This window comes from Triplophysa rosa, linkage group LG10 (genome assembly GCF_024868665.1).
Source record: "Triplophysa rosa linkage group LG10, Trosa_1v2, whole genome shotgun sequence".
Taxonomy (NCBI): domain Eukaryota; kingdom Metazoa; phylum Chordata; class Actinopteri; order Cypriniformes; family Nemacheilidae; genus Triplophysa; species Triplophysa rosa.
In genome coordinates this window covers 4,971,462-4,994,602 of record NC_079899.1, presented here as the reverse complement: position 1 = coordinate 4,994,602, position 23,141 = coordinate 4,971,462, and the positions used below count along the sequence as shown (strand labels likewise).

General features: G+C 40.0%; 1 protein-coding gene across 4 annotated transcripts in view; it reads left to right on the top strand.

The window, feature by feature from the left end:
* The window catches only part of tiam2a (TIAM Rac1 associated GEF 2a), a 155,003-nt gene that overhangs the window by 55,992 nt on the left and 75,870 nt on the right, over positions 1-23,141 (top strand). For all 4 annotated transcript variants that reach the window (XM_057343225.1, XM_057343226.1, XM_057343224.1 and 1 more), the window contains exons 3-6: positions 686-1,739; positions 16,129-16,609; positions 16,707-16,879; positions 18,037-18,261. In XM_057343225.1, coding sequence (XP_057199208.1) covers positions 693-1,739; positions 16,129-16,609; positions 16,707-16,879; positions 18,037-18,261 — 1,926 coding nt within the window. In that variant the 5' untranslated portion in view covers positions 686-692. The remainder of the gene's footprint in view (positions 1-685; positions 1,740-16,128; positions 16,610-16,706; positions 16,880-18,036; positions 18,262-23,141) is intronic.

Below are 23,141 nucleotides of genomic sequence, written 5' to 3'. Positions count from 1 at the left end.
GCTCTTGTGGTACTTTGATACCACACGTGAATGTCACGTGATGGCCGCACTGGTTCAAGTCGGACAAAATTTCTAACCGGCATGCATCGCTTCAAGTCAGCCGCCGATCGGTCTGTGCAGCACCGCATGAAGTCGAACACACCTTTTGACTCCAGTGGTGACAGGCGGAATGGTTATGCCCTAATACTGAGATAGTCTATGCGTGTTTTATGCAAATTAATAAACTTGTGCATGTGGCTCCTCATTATACTCCAAATTCACTAATATTAGGATGAGGTTAAGAACAAATTCATGTGCGTATGCACATGTTTTGAACTAGGCAAAACGTTTTCGTTTGCGTATAAATACAAATAATCTAATAATCAAATATTAGTGAATGAGACTCTAGAAATTTACTCTAATGGGACATAGTTAATTATTAATGACAGCACCCTAAAAATAAAGTCAAAGGTCAAATGTAGAGAAACAATTTTGAAAAATGATTTTAGACTTTAATACACTAAAAATATATGGTCAATATTTTTTTAGCTGTGATTAGTCCCATATAGGGTTAGGTAAGTTTGAGGCTTCAGGAGGTCATGTGTAAATTGTCTATATAGAACAAGTGTAGCGTTTAGCCATGGGATAATGATGTAAAACATAAATGTATAATGCTAATAATGGAATCTTTCTCTTTCTTTTCTAGATCTAAGATGGGGAATTCTGAGAGTCAGTACACAATCCAACACTCCCAAAGCAGTAGTTATATCATTCCTGACAGACGGAAGCATTATTCATCCAAGATCTGTTCTACCAGAGACAGCATTTCATTGCCTTGCAGTGATAGGAATGCGGGGTTAAGATTCAGAACCCCATCGAAGTCTGACCATACTTTTACATCACGCAACTATGAGTACATCACACGTAAATTAAAGAGTAGTGTCAATCATCAGTGCAATGAGGTTTCAGACGACTTGTTTCCTGAAGGTGGTCTGTTGGAGAAGAGTGGCACTGGGGGGAAGAGTAACGGCTGTGATTATTACGCTGTCAACACACTGAAAACAACTAGAAAGAGTATTAGCCTTCAGGACTTTGAGAAACAAAGCAGTCCCAGGATTGTGATTAAGAAAGATGACACTGGAAGAGTAGATTTTAACCACATATCCAACAGTGCCCTTCTCTCAGACAAATGCTCCGGACCGGTTCAGCTCCTCAGGTTTTCCCCTACCATAGAGTCCAGTTCTAATATATTTGGAGTAACACCATCATTAGTAGTCAATTTGGAGGCTCCACAACTAGTTGGCAACTTCAAGAGAAGAAAAGGCAGCTCTTTGACCTCTGATGACTCCCTGTATGACTTGTCCTGGACTTGTGGGACTTGTGTAGAACCTAATGATTCCGACATTACCTACTCTAACAGTGAAACACAAAGTATTTCAACAAGAAAGGTTGGAGTTTTTGCTCAGCAGTCACCTGACATTACTATAGCTGACCTCTGCAAGGATCCCAAAATTGCTGCCACATTTTTGCAGTTTTCAAATGATAGCCCTTTAAAGCAAAGAACCTCATTTGTATCTGTGATAGAGGAATCTGGTTTAGAGGGATGCCAAGGGGAAAAGCAGTATTCCTTCTTCACCTTACCTTGCCAGAAACCTAAGCCTGTTCTAGAGAGTACGAGAAAGAGCGAGACAATTAGGAACCAATTTAGGCATATCAGTAACTTGACAGGAAGCTTGACCTGGAAAAAGAAGAAGTTACAGGTAAGGATATTTCTCTGTATAGTTATTGCCCATTTGTTTAAAGGAGACCTACTGTTCCCCTTTTCACTCTATTAGATGTTACATAAATCCTAGGTGTCCGCAGAATATGTCTGTGAAGTTTCAGCACAAAACACCATGGATCAAGTTTTGATTTTCAATTTTCATTTTTGGGTGGGTGCAAGATTTTTGGGTCACGTTTAATGCAAATAAGCTGCTACTCTCTGCCCCTTTATGCAGAGGGCTTTGCCTAAAAAGCATGAAAAAGGGGAAAGCTTGAGCTTCCGATATGACTGGAAATCTGGAAAGCAATGTTGCCAGGTCTCTAAAAATGTTAGGTTATTTCAAACCATTGTTGGGTCAAAGATGGACAAACCCAACTGTTGGGTTAAACTAACCCAAAGAATGTTTATATGTGACCCAACAATGGATTAAATCAACCCAGCATTTGGGTTAAAACCAGTATAGGTTGATTTATAACCCAACTGTTGGGTTGGTCCATTTTTGACCCAAGTGCATGACAGTTCCCCTGGATGGAAACAAAATAATAAAAAATGGTATGTTATGGTATAGCGTTCATATTTGTTATTGATTGGAATTACTGCAATAGATAAACATTTAAATGTAATTAAACCACAAGGACAAAAACATGAGCGTCACATCATTGCCCCAGACATGGTTAAAATTTCAAAATAAATTTGCAAATTACTTGCATACATTCTCTTTTCTGAAGACCAAGACTGAAATTCTGGTTTTAATTCATTTTGAGAGAGTATTTGGGGAATAAATGCAGATATGTCTATGTGGTGTAACCATAAAAACTTTATACCAAAAAATTCACCTTGTTTAAAAACTATGAAATTCTCAATAAAACACCATATCAGATAGCTTGGCATAATCTTACACTAGTCCTATTTAACATCAAATAAAATTAAATATAACACCATTGTTCTGAATATTATAATTAATTTGGGGAATCATGGGAGTCAAGTCAATGTTAATATTATGCAAGAAGAAGTGACAGGAAATTAAATCACAGAGAAGAACCCCTGGTGATGCTAACTAGTGCATGCAAAGGTTAGAAACTCTTTTTAAATATGAGATAATTTGACATTTTTAGGGTGTGTCAGGTATTCTTAGGTATGCATGTCAAATGGTATGACCCCAGAAATACATTGATAATTCATCATTATTATAAAAATGAGTATTAACTTTAAATATTGCATTAGAAATATTCCCAACAAGTCGATATATGTGTACATAGGTGTCCATTAATGCCTGTTAAATTTGATTTTAAATTGAAATCTCAAATAGTGTAACCGGTTACACCATTGGACTTCTATAACAAAGCTTTTTGTTAGGGACCAATTTAGTCAAATATCACAAATTTATGATGCTAATTAAAGATGTTGAATGAACTAAATTACTATTTGAAACTATTTTCAAGTGTTCAGTGTGAGAGAGTGGTGCAATCCACAACGTAAGAATTAAAGCTCTGAAAGTCCAATATAAATTATGATCAATAAGATAATTATGTTCCTTAAAATTAGTAGAAATTAAGAGTTTATTTCCAAAATGAGATTACTCCGTTTTAAAAAATTTCAAACATCTTTTTATTGTGCATTCCAATGAATATCAATCAAACTGCAGTTGGTTTGTTTTTATTTAAGCCATAATAACTAATAAAATACAGCTAACTAACACAATAAAAACATGATAACAATAAAAAACATGACTTTTGAAAAATCTTGAAAATTTTGAAAAAACGGAGTCAAGGCCGGACTTACCATTGGCCTTGACTGGGCTCCAGCCCAGGGGCCCCGCCTTTCAGGGGGCCCGCCTGCTGTCGTTAATTTGATTTGTTTAGTTATATGCCAGTCATTTTATTTTTCATTTAAACTTTGTGCATTGGCCTACCAATGTTCAATAGCACTGCCTTATGTAAGGAATGATGTCGTTTAATTGGCTAATCGTTCCGTCAGTCATGTTGGCGTTTCCTGATTGGTCATTTGTGGATTCTATCCGTTACGTTTACCGCAGTTGAAACCTGTCTGCTCATTAAGACGCTTGATCTAATGGCTGACAAGCGCAATCGCAGTGCCGCGCTTAAAGAAAACCAAAAACTGAGAGACAAGAACGCGAAAGAACAGCATTTAGGAAATAATGATTCTTTACACCTATGGCACCACACCTTGATCTTTAGGCAGAGAATCCAGAGCATACCTGTCACCATCTCCCGCCAGGCCGCCACCCTCCGGTTTTATTTCAGTTATTTCTCCTTTGAAACTCGCGGACCGACGTGGCTGGCGCCCGCCTTTGGTAGGCGAAGTTGAACGGTAGCCGAAGTAGAGTAGAGAGGATTCACATCCCCGCGAAAAACTTTCTCTTATTACACCGCTATATGATTCCACTCCGCGTTTTCCATTTGACGCTCGCTCCTCACAGTCTGTGTCCGCTCACTGAAGACGACAGATTGTTTCATCGACAGGTAGATGCAGTAGAGTCTACTAGCTGTTGTTGTTGTTACACTTTCTTTGCTTTTACAAAAAACGTGTTATGAAAAGTGTTGTGCTCTGCAGACATCTCTGAATAAAAACAGGTAATATAGAGTTTATTTCTAATATTTCCCGTTCTGTGGCCATAAACGGTTCTTGTAAATAATATGCAAACACTGTTAAATCCATCCATGTAAATAAAAAATGAAAACATTCTGCTAACTAATAAACAAAGTTAAAACAACCGAACTACGGGACGCGTGAAGGGACAAACTGCGTTTAGATAGTTATTTCATTTCTGACGTTGAGATCTCTGGCAAAATGTAAATGCTAAATTAAGATGATACCTTGCAGATATACCATTCATGGATTCATGGCCTGTGAGCTGCATTAAACTGTCTCTTAGATTTACATTTAAGAATTTGACATTAAAATGATGTTATGTTAGTCATAAAGTAATTAAAACGATTTATAACAGAGGGGTGCCCTATTTGCCCTGCACAACCTCAGTTAACTAGACTTTACAAAACTATGGACCCATCTCATTATTATGAAACTATTTAAGCCATAATAAGACGTTTCATCTCATTATATGAATACAATTTTAATGTGCATTTCAAACTCATAGATCTGTCATATGCTTTACTGATGGAATTGCAATAGAATACTAATATATTTTTAACACTTTACACCGTTGCATTTGTTAACATTAGTTAAGCATTAGATTACATGTCTGCATTTGTTAATCTTTATTTTCAGTATTTACTAATATTTTTAAAAACATGCACCTGAACTAACATGAACAATTGTATTTGGCATTAACTAACAATAAACAAGATTAATAAATGCTGACAACTGTATTGCTCATTGTTGGTTTCATGTTAATGCAGGTGTTCTCAAATTTGAGATCCAAGACGTATAAGCTCTCAACATCCTCCAGAAATACAGGGAGAACACACACATTTGTTCCATTTTAGTAGTTTTCTTATTATGGATCAATAAATTTAATTTTAATTTTAAAATACATAATGGTAGGGCTGTATGATTATGTCAAAAACTATATTAGTCCCCTTGATATTGTAATGTTGATTATTAATGTTGATTGGATTTTACATTTAAGTATGTTTGAAACTTCCTACACGCTATAAACGTACCACTTGTGGCTCCCACTGTCAAAACAAGCATTATAAACGTGTAAACCAATGAACAAGTGTCATTGTTAGTCATTGGAGAAAAAAAACATTTACTAATGCTAACAAACACATGATTTTAAATGGTACGGGGGCCCCGAAAACAACTCAAGCCCAGGGGCCCCCATCCTCCTAAGTCCGGCCCTGAACGGAGTCATCTAATTTTGGAAACAAACTCTTCCAATATTTAGCTTTAATGCATATTTCTATTCAATTCATTTAAAATTTCAAGCAATATATAATACAATGTTATATAATGTAAATTATGTAATATATACAGACATGATTTAATCTAGTAGAATGAAGTGGGTGTCTATATTTGAACATAAATTCAGTGCTAAAATAAATTATTACATTTCTGATATTTTATAATTAATACGATATAAGACTATTCGCCGCGTCCTCTTGTGGACGGGCTTTGGAGACTCGGGCAGAAGTCAGGAAATTGTTGTTGCTTTTGTTTAATTGCGCACCAAAAATATTCTCCTCGGTTCATAAAATGATGGTTGAAATACTTGACCATTTTAATGATGTCTTTATATTGAACTATATGTTGCATTATTGTCTATGTGGGGAGTCAGAAATATCTTTGTTCTCCTCAAACCTTAATTTGTGTTCTGAAGATGAACAAAGATCTAACGGTTGTGAAACTATTTTTTTTAAAGATTTTTTACGAGGATTAGTAATTCATGACAGAATTTTTATTCTAACCCTCAACTAACCATTTAACTGCAGTTACACTATGAGACATGAAGATTTCTTATCAGGTGTTTGTTCAGCATTGAGGAAAATAAAACCACTTCAGCTTAAATTGTTGACTATTTTGCTTGATTTTCAGTGTTCATTTATTCAACAAACAATGGCCTTTGGCTGTAGAAGCAACATGGTCAAGTGGTGTAACTGGTTTGTGTCAATTAGAGTAACCAGTATTTTTCATAAAAATATAATTATATATAGGAAATTAATGTGTATCAAAAGAGAAGCATCTACACTGACCAAAATTATAAACGCAACACTTTTGTTTTTGCCCCTATTTTTCATGAGCTGAACTCAAAGATCTAAGACTTTTTCTAAGTACACAAAAGGCCTATTTCCCTCAAATATTGTTCACAAATCTGTCTAATTCTGTGTTAGTGAGCACTTCTCCTTTGCCGAGACAATCCATCCACCTCACAGGTGTGGCATATCAAGATGCTGATTAGACAGCATGATTATTGCACAGGTGTGCCTTAGGCTGGCCACAATAAACGGCCACTCTAAAATGTGCACTTTTACTGTATTGGGGGGTCCGGGGGATCTGAAAACCAGTCAGTATCTGGTATGACCACCATTTGCCTCACGCAGTGCAACACATCTCCTTCGCATAGAGTTGATCAGGTTGTTGATTGTGGCCTGTGGAATGTTGGTCCACTCCTCTTCAATGGCTGTGCGAAGTTGCTGGATATTGGCAGGAACTGGAACACGCTGTCATATCCAGAGCATCCCAAACATGCTGAATGGGTGACATGTCCGGTGAGTATGCTGGCCATGCAAGAACTGGGATGTTTTCAGCTTCCAGGAATTGTGTACAGATCCTTGCAACATGGGGCCGTGCATTATCATGCTGCAACATGAGGTGAAGGTCGTGGCCTCAGAATCTCGTCACGGTATCTCCGTGCATTCAAAATGCAATCAATAAAATGCACCTGTGTTCGTTGTCCATAACATACGCATGCCCATACCATAACCCCACCGCCACCATGGCCCACAACGTTGACATCAGCAAACCGCTCACCCACACGATGCCATACACGCTGTCTGCCATCTGCCCTGTACAGTGAAAACCGGGATTCATCCGTGAAGAGAACAAAGTGCCAGACGCCATCGAATGTGAGAATTTGCCCACTCAAGTCAGTTACGACGACGAACTGCAGTCAGGTCGAGACCCCGATGATGATGATGAGCATGCAGATGAGCTTCCCTGAGACGGTTTCTGACAGTTTGTGCAGAAATTATTTGGTTATGCAAACCGATTGTTGCAGCAGCTGTCCGGGTGGCTGGTCTCAGACGATCTTGGAGGTGAAGATGCTGGATGTGGAGGTCCTGGGCTGGTGTGGTTACACGTGGTCTGCGGTTGTGAGGCTGGTTGGATGTACTGCCAAATTCTCTGAAACGCATTTGGAGACTGCTTATGGTAGAGAAATGAAAATTCAATTAACGGGCAGTAGCTCTGGTGGACATTCCTGCAGTCAGCATGCCAATTGCATGCTCCCTCAAAACTTGTGCCATGTGGGGCATTGTGCTGTGATAAAACTGCACATTTTAGAGTGGCCTTTTATTGTGACCAGCCTAAGGCAACACCTGTGCAATAATCATGCTGTCTAATCAACATCTTGATATGCCACACCTGTGAGGTGGATGGATTATCTCGGCAAAGAAGAAGTGCTCACTAACACAGATTTAGACAGATTTGTGAACAATATTTGAGAGAAATAGGCCTTTTGTGTACTTAGAAAAAGTCTTACATCTTTGAGTTCAGCTCATGAAAGATGGGGTCAAAAACAAAAGTGTTGCGTTTACAATTTTGGTCAGTGTAGTTTAGTGTATTAATATGGTTTGTTAGCCATTTTTACATAACTTACATAATTTACAAAACAAATGTGTTTTCAGCATATGTCCCAATGTTGCAAAAACACATTCAAATTTATATTTAGAGATAACTTAAATAAAATCTATGTTCGTGTGTATGCTTACATTCCATCTAGGTGGATAAAATGTTTAATATTTCTCATTCCTTGCCAGTTACACCCTTTGACATTTTCAGGTACCTTCAGTCTTAACGTTTATAAAAAATGGTGCAAATGTTATTTGTAATTACACAAAATCAACATAAATACACTAAGTACATTTAAAATATCTGGGCCCATATTCACAAAACATCTTAAGGCTAAAAGTAGCTCCTAACTTGCCGATTTAGGAGAAACTAAATAATGGTGAATAGGACTCCTAAGTGAGTGCTTTCACACCTGACTCATTTAGTATGGTTGAATCGCACTAGAGTTTGTTTTCCTTCTTGGTGCGGTTCGTTTGGGCAGGTGTGAATGCAGCAATCGCTGCGCACCGAAAGCGGACCAAATAAGCGTACCGAGACCTCCTTGAAGCAGTGGTCTCGGTACGCTTCCAAACGAACTCTGGAGTGGTTTGTTTGTGGTGAGAACGTGATCCTACCTCAAAAAGACCCAAATGCAAAAAGTACTGCACTTTTTTGGACAAAACCAGCTGCCGTAGTCAGCTGCGCTGTGCATTATGGAATGATGACAAGTGTTTGTTGAGAGTTTCCACTAGCAAAACTCCCGGACAAAATTGCAGTTGTGAGGAGGTACGGAGCCTCGTAGAAATTTGGTCTGATGACCATATTACATACCAAATTTCGAAAACTCACAAGAACAGCTCGATTTTCATTTGTTTAGCAAACAACTCAGGGAAATGGGGTTTAAACGATCTGTGGAACAAAGCCAGGTTAAGGTAAAGAAACTCCGCCAGGATGTGCACGAATATTCAATCCGCAATAATTATTCGAAAATTAAATATGCTATTCGAATATTCGTATTCGTCACAAAAGGGTTAGAATTGTCTTGTCTTATTTAACGCTTCTTCACTTCATCTGTAATGACTTTATAATATACAGAAAATATATAAAAACATTTGTATGTGTTCTTTAATCTTTGTTCAGTCAGATCGCAAGCTATTTTAAATATTTTAAGTTCACACACGGTGGCCTGACGGATCGCCAGTTATGCTCGGCTCACATCACCATATCAAAATGTTTTAAAACGTGAGCCACAGAATTCGTTAACATTACTTATATAAATTGGTATAAAAATACCAACGTAATATTAAATGATTCGATGATTAATTTATTTATTACCATAACTTGCTCGGAGCAGTTGTTCGTTCGTTAGAAATATATTAGGCTAACTGATGCTGATTTCAACAACTTGATGTCACGAAACTTAATGACAGAACCCAATCACAGATGAGAGATACAACAGAAAGGTTTTTATTTAAACAAAAAGACATAAAACAAAATCCCACGAGGGGGAAAACAGGTAAGACTTAAAAAATACAAAATAAACACTTCCCACGTAGGGGAATAAATTTAAGAGAACGAGTGAACACAATGATAGGTTGAGACTTACTCTTACAAAGACAAGATGAAGTGAAGACAACGTGTTAGACAACAAACCGGCAACAGACAGAGAACAAAGGGGCATTATATGAGGGAAAACTAACGAAGGATAATTACATATGGGAGGTGATGGGCAGGTGACTGGGATTAACACTCAAGGTAAGATTACGGGAGACAGAAAGACAGGGCTGAGAGACAAGACAGGATGACACGCGGCGAAAGTGACAACAAAAGCCACGTGTCTCCACACAAAACGCAACATAAACCCGCAAGACGTGGTTTTGTCACGACTCCGTCCAGTGAGCATGAGAACTCGTAACAGGAAGGACAGAGTCCTGACACTTGAAACATTAAAATGTATATTTCACTACAATTAATGTTAATAAGTTTGGCCTTAGCATACGTCTGGTACCTTTTTCCATACCCAAAGCCTGTATTTTCCTCCTAAGAACTTCAAATAGGGTCGCCGCCTGTAAATAAATTTGCATGGATGTTTTTTTTTGTTTGTTTTAAAACGTGCAGTAATTACTTATTTTAGGCTACTTAGTTGATTTCATGTATTGATGCAAATGCAATGCAAGGCTAAACAAGACAGACACTGACCATGTAACGACAAAGAAAACAATATTTATGTGTGGTGTTGACCAGCAGGATTAGTAAAAAATCTTCCTCAGATGACGGTCACGTAATAAACAGGACAACAAGCACTACAATGGCCTTGTCTTTGTTTTTAGGATCAATTATGATCACATTGCAAAGACAACGCGGTCATGCCGATATGCCTTATTCAACATTAGAAAGGTTAGACCCTATCTCACTGAGCATGCGGCACAACTCCTTGTCCAGGCCCTGGTAATCTCAAGGTTGGACTACTGCAATTCTCTCCTTGCTGGTCTTCCTGCAAAGGCTATCAAACCACTCCAGCTGGTTCAGAACACAAGGGCACGCCTCGTCTTCCAACAGCCCAAAAGGGCTCAACTGACACCCCTTTTCATCTCTCTCCACTGGCTACCGGTTGAAGCCCGTATCAGATTCAAGTCACTAATGCTTGCCTACAGGACTATCACTGGATCTGCACTGGCATACTTTCACACCCTCCTACACTCCTACACCCCATCAAGAACCCTGCATTCAGCAAACGAGTGGCGTCTTGTATTGCCTTCTCAAAAGAGCAGTAAATCGCATTCCCGCTCATTCTCCTTCACAACTCCTTCCTGGTGGAACATTCTTCCTAACTCAGTCCGGTCAACCATATCTCTCACAACATTCAAAAAACTACTTAAAACCCATCTCTTCTGTGAATACTTGACAGACAAATGAAAAAAAAAACTAACCCTCTCTCCTTCTCTCAACAGGTATTGGTCTAGCTTTTGCTGAAACTAGTAACTCTGTATTGGCACCTATTGTATTATTGCTCCTGTATGACATATCGCTTATTGCTCCCTGAACTCTCTGTAAGTCGCTTTGGATAAAAGCGTCTGCTAAATGACTAAATGTAAAATGTCTACAATGATTGGCAAATAGTGGATAGGTCTCTGTCAGTCATTTAGTAATACAAATATGCAGAACTAGTTATCACGTTACCACATTCTAAAAAAAAACTTTAATTAAAAATGTTAGCATATTCAATCAACGTGTAACAAGATCACTAGAAGCAGGAAGTTAGAGGCTGGGATCGGGGTTGCTACTACTGGCACTTTTATTATCATTCCATTCGACTTTACACGACGTTGCGCTACTGGCGCTTCAACACACAGTCAATTTAAACACAGTCTCTATAACTGAAGAATATTCCACTCGTTCTCTCGTTGCTCTCTCCGGGTCCATCTCAGCTGCCAGTAGTAGCTCAAGTCTCTGCTGCCTCCTTGGTATTTAAGCTTCCCCATGCCAGTTACTGGAATAGGACACAGGTGTTCGTCATTTGCATTCGCCCCACTCAGTCACCGCTCGTCTCCCAACTCTCTCTCCCGCTGCAGTCCTCGCTGAACCACGCCCCCCTTGCCACACAATGATTTTTAAAATGTAGACTGAGTAACTAATTAAACAAGTATATGTTCATCTAATGTTACACATCTTAAAACAATTAGCAGATATTAGCAGCTGATATAATTACAGCTGATAATGACTGGAACATAGCTTTAGGTTGGTTTGGGATCTATTTGCAGTTTATTGATAAACAACAGTCTGACCAAAGGAAAGGAGGTTAAAATACAGGCAGTGGTCAGGGCAGGCATAGACATAATAAATGCCTAGACGCTGCATTGTCCGCTGGATCATACGTCAACGCCACCATATTGGTTAGGGCAAAAGCAGACTATAAACACATACAAGTGTTTTTCTGCATAAAAAACACAATAATGTGTTTAATAATCATTTATCAACTAATTTCAGTACTTCACTATTTACCTGGAGTACAGAAACGTTTTGGCTCAGTTAAAGATGGTTATCAGTTATGGAACTTTTAAAACTCAAGTTTGTCAAGCATTCGTTTAGGCTTAATAATTGTGTACACATCTCTGTCACGAACTGGCAGAAAGAACCCAAGCACAGGCAACGGCAGTGAAGGGGTTAACACGAGACTTGTTTATTATTTATTATTAAAAACACAAAACAAGGACCCGCGATGGGGTAAAACAGCAACAAGAAAATAATAAACAAGCACAGAACGAAGACTGACTAAACACAAGACTGAATAAACACTTGACAAACTAAACACTTACTACGACGATGACACAGCAACAACAGGAACAGGCAATAACAGCTAACGCAGGACGAGAACAAGGCAATTTAGACAGCACATAGCACACGCATACAGATACATAATACAAGAGCACAGGACAAAGAAACAAGAGGGTATATATAGGGAAGACAAACGAGGGATAATTACATGGGGCAGGTGTGGGACATTAAACACTCAGGGAAAGATAACGAGGAAACGAGATGGCGGGAACAGAGACGAGACACTGGAAAAACACATGAGAGGTAAAAACATAAACATCTCATGGCCTTCCCACATAAAACCCAAGGACTCTGCCCCGATCCCACCACACGACTAGAATTTCATAAACAAGACGGTGGGACCGTGACAATCTCTAATGTGATATAATTTAAGATGGATGAAATGCACATGATTAGAACACAGCTCGTTATCTTTAATATCTTTGAAAAAACTATATTGGGTTATATATTAATCTTGGGTCTTTACCATATACTGCTATTTCATACTATTTATAATGCAGAGCATTGTTATTTGTTTTACTGTATCACATACTGCTGTAACTGTTTTACCGGATTTGTAAAAGAACACCTTTTATCTTTTAAATTGTATAAAATGATGACAAAAAAGAGCTATTTCCCCAGTAAAAGAAATCTTATTTTTTTAGATAATATGTAAATTAAAGTATTTTACCTTGGGTGTTTTGTTCGATGACTCAAATAAAACTCAATCTCAATATGTCTGTGTTTTATTCTCGAGGATCTGTGTGGAAAAACACAGATTGAAAACAATCATGGCCGCCATATTGAAGGGTCGTTATAAACCGTAGTGCTCATACAGTAACTGGCCACTTCAAAGGGCCCTTCGGAATGAAGGATTTCGAAGGGTACAACTGATGGACACTTCGGGCCCCCATGACTTTTTGCGCAGATTCTTTGCGAGACAATGCCGCCTCTTTATGGACGAAGAAGGGCACTTCAAGAAACAGTTGTTTGGTCCCCTACACCACCCTCCGGAGGGTAAACCCTTTGAAGGGTTTAGGGCGTAGGAATGAGCTCTTCGAAATGGAACGCAGGGTAAAACTTCAATGTGGTTATTTTATTGTTGCTTGTCTTGCATATCCATAAGGAACATGGTGCCATATAGTGGATTCTCCTGAATAACAGTATAATAATTAATGTGGGCTATGTTTAACAATTCCTCATGACTATGACTATGGAGATATTAAGTAATTAGTGAGACGTGATAAATGTGAATTCTACGTATATCGTAAACCATTCAAATGTGATAAGAAATGTAAACATGATTGTTCTTTTAATGCCGAAAAAGCACAGCTCTCCCGTTTACTTGTATGGGTTTAGTGGACTTTTTCCCTACCAATAGCAGCCAATGCTGCATCTAGGTATTATATATGTCTATGAGGGCAGGCAGCTAACAATCGAAATAACAATGTCCAGGCAGGTTCAAACATAGGCAGATAATCAGAATCAGAATCAGAAGAGCTTTATTGCCAAGTGTGCTTGCACACACAAGGAATTTTCTTTGGTGTTGGAAGCTTCTAGTACAGACATTCAACACAATGACAATACAATATAATACGATTTACAGTCTAAAAGATTCTAAATTGTGCATATATAAAATAAAGACTATTTTACAGAAAATGGGGGATAATAACATATAAGAGACATTGTACAGGGTAGTATATAGTAGAATATACATATTAACAGATTGTATGTACACTTGTGCAAATGGATAATTTAGTAAGTAGAGGTAGTGTTATATACATGTATGCATAAGATGTAGATATAATAAGGCACTATAGTGCACACTATAGGAGTAGTGGAAGTGGAATATTGCTCTTAAGGAGCAGTTATCTGTTTAGGAGGGAGATTGCCTGGGGGAAGAAGCTGCTTCTGTGTCTGGAAGTCCTGGTGTTTGGTGCTCTAAAGCGCCGGCCAGAGGGCAGCAGATCAAAGAGTTTGTGTGCTGGGTGTGTGGAGTCAATGATGATTTTTCTTGCCCTGTTTTTCACTCTGGAATCGTACAGGTCCTGAAGTGTGGGCAGAGGAGCACCAATAATTTTCTCAGCACTACGAACTGTCCGTTGTAGTCTTCGTAGGTCTGATTTGGTGGCCGAGCCATACCAAACAGTAATTGAAGTGCACAGAACAGATTCGATGACCACTGAGTAGAACTGGGTCAGATGAATCATAATGAAGAAAACACAATCCAAAATCCTCAGTAAAGCAGACAGGGCTAGTCTCAGCCTCAGCCCATGGACCGTTGGCTATATGTCTGATGCATTTGGCACACTTTTCTGGAAACACTTCAGCACGTTCGAAGCTGTCATCTGATTGGTTGAATTCCACAGGATTTCCGTGAGATGTGCTTGTCGCCAGAGCTGGGTAGATTATATATGAATTGTAATCAATTACTGATTACAGATTGCAAAATGTGTAGACAGTAACGTAAATCTCTTAGATTACATATTTCTAATGTAGGGAAAATCACTGACCTGTAAACAACTTACTGCCATTCTGTGAATAATATGTAATCATGTAAACCATAAAAAAGTAACCGTGGTCTTATAATAAGTATTTTAAAATTGAGTTTACTGTAATTACAAGTACTTGATTTTTGGAATCTGATTACGTAATCCATATTACATGTAATCCGTTACTACCCAGCTCTGCGTGTCGCATTGTTTAACGTTCTGCCTAGAAACAAAATGAAGTCGTCTGATCAAAATAGTAAGCTGTTGTGTTAACATCTGTTGCAATAAGCATTCATCATGATCGACTAAACGCTAAATTCTTAAAAGTATGCAAGGTTCATGGCATAAACGCAAAAACATTGTTGTTGCTGTTAACTTCAAAACGAAACGTGATTGGTTTCTTTACCAGTCAGTCATATGGCCTCTTGGGTGGGCCTTGACCAAAGAAAGCGGCCAAAGTTCTCAGACCTTCAGTATTAATACAGTTTAAATATACTGTATCTTAAATATGCGGTAAACTGAGTGTGTGGGTTTAGAGCGGGTCCTAGAATTTAGAGGAGTGAGCCTTCTGGTGGCGAGGAGAGACCTCTGCTGTGTTTGTGTCAATGATCTTTTTGATTAAGGCAAAACATATTTAAAAGCTCACTCTCAGATTGTTTCTAAAATGCTTATGTTCCAAGGCAGATTGCTACTGTCACAGCTAAAAGGCAAAAATGCAGGAGTCCTAAAATTAGGACTGACATGCCTATTATTTTGAAAGAGTTTCTCCTAAATCAGCAAGTTAGAAACTACTTTTAGCCTTTAGATGTTTTGTGAATACAGGCCATCTTTAAGACTGAAATAGGAAGTGCTATTTATGTTTGGCAAAATGTCTATAAACATGGTGGACTGTGTGCTGTTTTCAATGTGTGCACTACATCACAGAGGTCTTCAGCGTTTTTCAGGGCAAGGACACCTTAGATGGGAGATGCATAGAGCAAGGACCCCATGATACTAAATGTGTAAAACAGAACTATTTATATAGAAACAACTCATATTGTCACAGCAATATTATGTTAAGACAATACATTAGCACTATACGCTACCCCCAGTTGAAGACCCATAAACTACGTTACAGCATGCACAGTGTTAGGAAACACGGCACAAGTCCATTTTTCGAAAATACCACACAAACACGCTTTGATTCAATCTGTCAGTATTGCAATATAGAAACAGCAATTGTTAGTCAAAGTGATGTCTGTACAAAAACATTTGCATGAACTCTTCATGAAAAAATGGTTACTTCAGTTTGTAATTCATTATCATAATATTTCTCATTTACAATTTTAGGAGCCAAAGTATAATGAGCTCACCGATTGCTTTGATAGTGGTGTGGATTGCCTGACTGCAGACACTAGTTCTCCTTCTCAAGTCTCCAGCCTTCTGGGTGTCTCCAATGGCACATCTCAAACCCACTCTCAATCTCAGGCACTGCAGTTCTGCAGCCGTTCTGCCGGTGCCCTTCTTTTGGACACTGACACTGTGCAGAAAAACGTCTACAAGAACTTCATGAAGGAGTTAATAACTGGCCAGCCTTCAGCAGAAGGTGGAGGTGAGGAGTCGGGTGAGAATTTCACAGATGAGACTGAGAGCAGTAGTCAAGAAACCCTCGGCTCTCTAAAGCACCTAGACATACTGTTTGAGAAAGAGCAAGGTGTAGTTCGACGGGCTGGGTGGCTCTACTTCAAGCCTTTGCTTACTGTACACAAGGACAGAAAACTCGAGCTAGTGGGTCATCGAAAATGGAAGAAATTCTGGGTCACTCTAAAGGGTAAATATGACACAATTGCATGAATGACACTCATATTTACAGTACCACTCACCTTTGATTCGACCAGTGATGACAACCTATTTCATCTTTCCTCCAGGTTGTACTCTCCTGTTCTATGACAGCTATGGAACAGCTTTTTCAGAACAAGAGCTGTCTCCATGCTGTACCCTGTTAGCTGACGATGGCATAGTCCAGGCTGTTCCTGAGCATCCCAAGAAGGAGAATGTGTTCTGCCTCAGCAATGTCTATGGTGATGTCTATCTTTTTCAGGTCAGTTACAAAACTATTATACACTGAAAATATACCGGTTGACCAAACCAGCACCTCATGCTTGTCAACCAGCAAATCTATATCCAAAACAGAAGATACGCTGATTGAGTGATACTCCAGAATTTCATGCTGGTTAACTACCACATCAGCATCCAAAACACAACATATGCTGGTGGCCAGCAATGCTGGCGATTTCAGCATTGTCATTATTTAATATTTAAAGCCTTTATATTAGAACTACCTCAACCACATTAAGTTTGATACTGCTATAAGTCTGTGCCTGTATTCACAAAACATTTTACCTTACAACTAAGAGATCTCATAAACAGCAGTTTCTTCTTAAAACCTACTCACAGCGCTGCTGAGAGCAACTTTTACTAAGGAGCAGAAAGAAATCTTAAGCTAAGAGAAAGGGCCTTGTTGCTATGGATGATATCAGCAAGCTTACTGAGTAAGACCACAGTGATTGGCTGATAGAGGAAGGGTCTCTGTCTGTCATTTAATCATATAAATATTATAGAATGAGAAATCATATTTAAATTAAGACCTTAAATAAAAATGCATTCATATTCAAATGTAATATTTTAAAATATAATTGTTGCCATATTCAAATTAAGATTATAAAAAAGATACGCTAAGTTACTAATTAAAAAGTGAAGAGTTCATTAGCAAAAACAGATAACAGATAACAAAAGTCCTGTTTTTTATTGTGCATTTGAATATCAATCAAGCAGCAGTTGGGTTTTATGTTAAGTAATGATAACTCAAAAATTCAGCTAACAAACACAATAAACACATGATAACACAATAAACAACATGATTTTTTAAATATTTTTTAAAAAGCAGTTATCTGCTTTTGCAAATTTGCAAAGTATGTTCATATAACGTATATGTTCAGATAATTGTCAGCATTTTGCCTGTCTGCATCTCATAAACAGTTAGCAGATATTAGTAGTCTTTATGGTTCAGCTCATTGTCATGAAATATTTCTAAAATGTTTACGTTTCACAGCAGACTGCAGGTGTTATTTTAGCCTTGTTATGACTTTGTCTTAGTGACTTAGGAGTCCTCTTTCTCCTCTCAAATCTTTTCACCTACCATACAGTGTTATGTGTGTTAATTGTTAACATTATTGTTAACTATACCCGTCTCTCTAGGCCTCTAATCAGACTGACTTGGAGAATTGGGTAACAGCCATCCATTCTGCTTGTGCGTCTCTTTTTGCCAAACGCAATGGGAAGGAGGACACATTGCGTTTGTTACATGGAGAGATCCGTGGGATTCTTCAGAAGATTGACATGGACAGCAAGATGAAAAAAATGGCAGAGCTCCATTTGCCCATTGTTGGTAATCCCAAGAATAGGAAGGCTATTGAAGACCAGGTAAGAAAGTGAAATAAGTGAAATAAGATGTTTGCCTCTTAGCTTCAAATGGCTTCATTAAATTTCTTTGTGTGCCTCAATGTTCTCATATGCATGGCCAGTTTTAAGTCAAAAGTGTTTTTTAATATCCTTTGTTGTCATATGTGTGTTTACAGTTTGGTGTATGTAAATAATACGTCTCCACTGGTCTTAGTGGTGCAGTAAATCTACACTTTACGGTAGAAACGTTCATAATTGAGTAGCACAAGCACACAGTCCTGTGGCCCGAAATTGTCGTTGTGGGTATACTCAGACATGCCTATAGTATGAACATGCAATACGCATGCATGTGATGTCAGTTCAGTTTAGTGTTTACACAGTTTAGACAGTGACAACAAAGGAGTCGTTTTCAAAAACGTCCACTTTACAAAAAGTTTTCAAAAGTTTGTGTTTTCAGTCCCCCAAAAAACAGTTGTCGTGTAAACAAACAGCCAAAACACATGGACCACAAAACCATGGGGTCAATTTTTCTAAATTAAGATTTATACATAATCTGAAAACTGAATAAATAAGCTTTCCATTTGTTAGGATGTTTGGCCGAGATACAACTATTTGAAAATCTGGAATCTGAGGGTGCAAAAAATTAAATATTGAGAAAATCATCTTTAAAGTAGTTCATCAGAGGTGTTGTAACAGACTGTTGCTAAGAAGAAACAGGTTTTTTTAACACTCTCTATTGGCCTACCGCTGTAATGATGTTGTGGAGAGTAGATGAACCTGAAAGCAGAAATTCTGAGCTTTACATATTGTCACAATCCTGTCTGTCCCCAGCCTGTTTTCCCCTTGTTTGCCCCAAGGACTTAATTTCTCCAGGCTCCCTCACCTGTCCCTCGTCAATTACCCCCGCACCTGCCCATCATCAGACTCATTACCCGGACACTATTTATACTCTGCCAGTTCATTGTCTTGTCTAAAATGTAACAAGTGTGTGTATGTACTCATTTGATGGTCTTTGGTTCTTCGTTTCCCTGTAGTTTTAGTTTATTTAAAAGGAATATTGAAACATCTCTTCTGGGAGTAATCGTTACACATATAGATACCAAACTGTGGGTAATTCCCAAAGAGCAGGCAGCAGCGAGCAAAGTTTGTAGGTTTGTTTCAGGCCATTTTTGTTCGCGATTTTGCTGCATCCGCTCACAAAAATAAAAATGTGATATATTTACGGTAGGAAATTTTCTAAATGTCTTCATGGGACATCATCTTAATTTAATATCCTAATGATTTTTGGTATAAAAGAAAATAATTTTAACCCATACAATGTATTGTTTGCTATTGCTACATATATACCCATGCTACTTATGACTGGTTTTGTGGTCCAGGGTCACATATAAACCACCCCTAGGACTCTTTATCTTTAACTAGCATAGTTGTAATTGTTTGGAGTGTGTTAGACCTTAGTTTAATTGACTAAACATTTTACCTAGCTAACCAAAATACAAGACTGTTACATAATTGTAACGTAATCTGATAACAAAACTTGCCTCGGTGCATAAAACTGTAGTTGTAATGTCCCGTTACTCTTCACCACCACCAGTGCTGTATAACACCTAACCACAATGCCCCTGCAGCCTACTTCCACCGGGAACATTTTAGCTGTCCAGCCCCGCTCCTCTGCCTCAGCTGCCAAGTTGGCTGGCTTCTTCCTAAGGGAGAGTAGATTAAACTCTTAAACCACTGTTGTTAAATTAAAACATGTCTCACTTTGGAAAATGATCAGTCCTGTCAGGCACAGTTCTACTGAGCAACCTGCATAGCGTGTTAAAACTCTTTTGGCTTATCTGAGCAACAGATTTACTTTTCTCATTAAAAACATGTTAAATAAGCAGGGTTTTAACACAATGGCTAATGGTTTTTCAAAGTTACAAGCCACGTAGCGTTTTCACTGACAAAAAATTTGTTGTTGGAAAAATAATTTTTACATGATTAAATTTTGACATGCTAAAATTACTTGATTTACAGAAATTGTTAATAAATGTATATTTATTTATGTTAAGCCATAATCATTGTAGTTTCATTCTTACTTAGAAATGTAATGATTGCCTTTCTGAAATAAAACCTGAAATAATAAACCTCAATGATGCATACACCTGACAAATGTAACGTAGCGAAGGTACGAAGCAGTCTTCGCCTGTTTAGTCGACATTCTGGCTGTATGACCACCGACTTTTCCATTCATTTCACTTCTTCATGAGGACTTGTGTTTTGTGTGACATTGTGCACATTCTAATGACCAAACACTGGGTGCAGGGAGTGCTCATAGGAGTTGTTGTTTTGTAATGTCCCATTGCGCTTTGAGCTTTAAGAAAGATACAATTAAAAATGATAATCAACTCAACAAAATGGCTCATGGGAGTGGCTGTCTTTCCTGCCACAGTTGAAATGTACCCACAGGTTTGGCAGGTGTTAATGTCAAGCCCTGTAAATAAGTATATTAAAATATTAGTTGACATGTAAATGGTTAATGTAATCATAATTTTAATGGTAATGATATGAATGCAGAGCTGGATAGATTACTTATGTCACGAACTCAGTTCCCCGAACGACCACGCCCCCTGCATCAGACTGCACTGCCAGCTTCCCACGCTCTTAGGACTAGTCCACACGTACAGGTTTTTTTGGAGTTTTTCCTTCTTCGTTTAAAAAACATTATGTCCACACGAAAACACAAAAACACCATATAAAGCGCTGCCAAAAGCATGCCAAACCAACAGGTGGCGATATAACCCTAACCATAAAGCCGTGTTGGCCAATCAGAAGCCTGGAATCTGACGTCAAACAAAGGAGATAGCGGCTTGCATTCCAACGTCATACACCAAATCGTCTTGGTTACGGATGTGACGTCAGTTCCCTGATGGAGGGAACGAGACGTTGTGTCAAGCCGACAGATGGGGTTCGCTCTTGAGAACCTATGAACTTCTGACTAGTTTAGAAAAGGCCAATGAAATTGGCGAATGAAATTTGAATGCCGGACTCCGCCCCCGGATATCCGGGTATAAAAGGGAGATGGCGTACTGCATTCATTCACCTTTTGGTCTGAGGAGCCTGAGCATCCCTCGACCGCTGCGGCGGGCGGCCAGCGTTGTGGCAAGAAGGACACAACGTCTCGTTCCCTCCATCAGGGAACTGAGGTTACATCCGTAACCAAGACGTTCCCTTTCTGTCGGTCTCTCGACGTTGTGTCGAACCGACAGATTGGGGTTCCTACAATCTCTAGCGGAGCGACGGTGACTGGCCTGGGCATGTCAGCCATGAGCGCTACCGCAAAATTGTAACCTACCAGTGGGTAGGTAGGGGGTCCCAGAGCTTTTCTTGAAAGGTGGGAAGGCCCCCGCCTTCGGCCTCACAGGCGGCGGCCTTGTTTCTCTAACAGCGAGAAGCCGCCCGGTACCCGGCACCATAAGGGCCACTGGGTAAGCATTATTCCCCCCTGGGGGAAAAACGCTGCAGAGACCACTACCTACCGTAGGGAGGAATACGTGGAAGACACTACATGGTCTCACCATCAGGGGAGGACTCATGGGAAAATGTGCGGACTGCAGGAGTTAACCGCAAGGTGGGAGTCCACCTAGGGAGGTCATGGGTTGCCGAGGTGGGAACCATTCATGAGGATACATCAGACGGAACAGCCCACGGAGGGGGGGTTACCACGTCTGGAGCACTAGGTCTGGTTAGAGCTATGTGGGAGATAACTCAACTGTTCCCCGGCCTAAGGGGGCAGGGCTGCTCTGCCCAGCCTGCCCCAAGGAAGGTGCTAGTGATGGATAAAATGCCTGTTCTTTACCCAGTGGGGGGAAGAGGGGAGGCGTAATAGCCGCTGATCCCCCTAGAGGAAGGGGGAAGGGCTTTCGCAGGCGTACGCCCTACCGGCTGCTGGTCCTACATGTTGCCTTGGAGGACACGGGCTCACACCGGTTCCACGCGTAGGTATTAGAACCTCACGAAGGTGTTGGGCGTAGCCTAACCCGCAGCTCTACAGATGTCTGCCAGAGAGGTGCCCTGAGCCAGTGCCCATGAGGAGTAGCGACGGCATCCACGATCCAGTGCACCAGTCCTCCCCTTCTGCTGACCTCTAAAACAGACAAAGAGCTGCTCAGAGCTTCTGAAGCTCTGCGTGCGGTCCAAGTAGAGACGCAGTGCGCGTACTGGACACAACACGGATGGGGTTGGGTCTTCCTCCCCAGTGGGGAGCACCTGCAGGTTCACCAACTGGTCTCTAGGGGGAGTGGTGGGAACTTTGGGCAGGTAGCCGGGCCGGGGTCTCAAGATAACGTGAGAATCACCGGGCCCGAGTTCTAGGCAATCTGTCGACACGGAGGGTGCTTGTAGGTCCCCTACCCTCTTGGAGGTGAGCGCCATCAGGAGAGCCGTCTTTATCGTGAGGTGAGAAAAAGCGGCAGCTCCGAGGGGCTCAAAGGGGGGGCCTCTTGAGGCCCGCCACCTAGGTTGCAAGAGGGTACGGAGCGCGGATGAGGCGGTCACCTTCTCGCGCCCCTTAGGAACCTAATGACCAGGTCATGCTGTCCCAGAGGCTTCCCAGCAACTGGGTCGTGATGAGCGGCCGTAGCGGCTACATACACTCCCAGTGTGGAGGGGGGAGAAGTTACTCTCCAGTCTCTCTTGGGGAAGGGACAGCATGTTCCTGATCGAGCAACTCCGCGGGTCTTCTCTTTGAGAAGAGCACCAGGACGAGAAGAGGTGCCACCTATGGGCGTATTGCCGCCTAGTGGCCGAGGCCCTAGCCTGAGTGATGTCCCAACCACGCAGGGGGTGGGCCACTCAGGATCTTCTCGTCCCGTCCAGACATGGAAGTTCCAGGGGTCTGCCTGGGATGCCGTTACGTG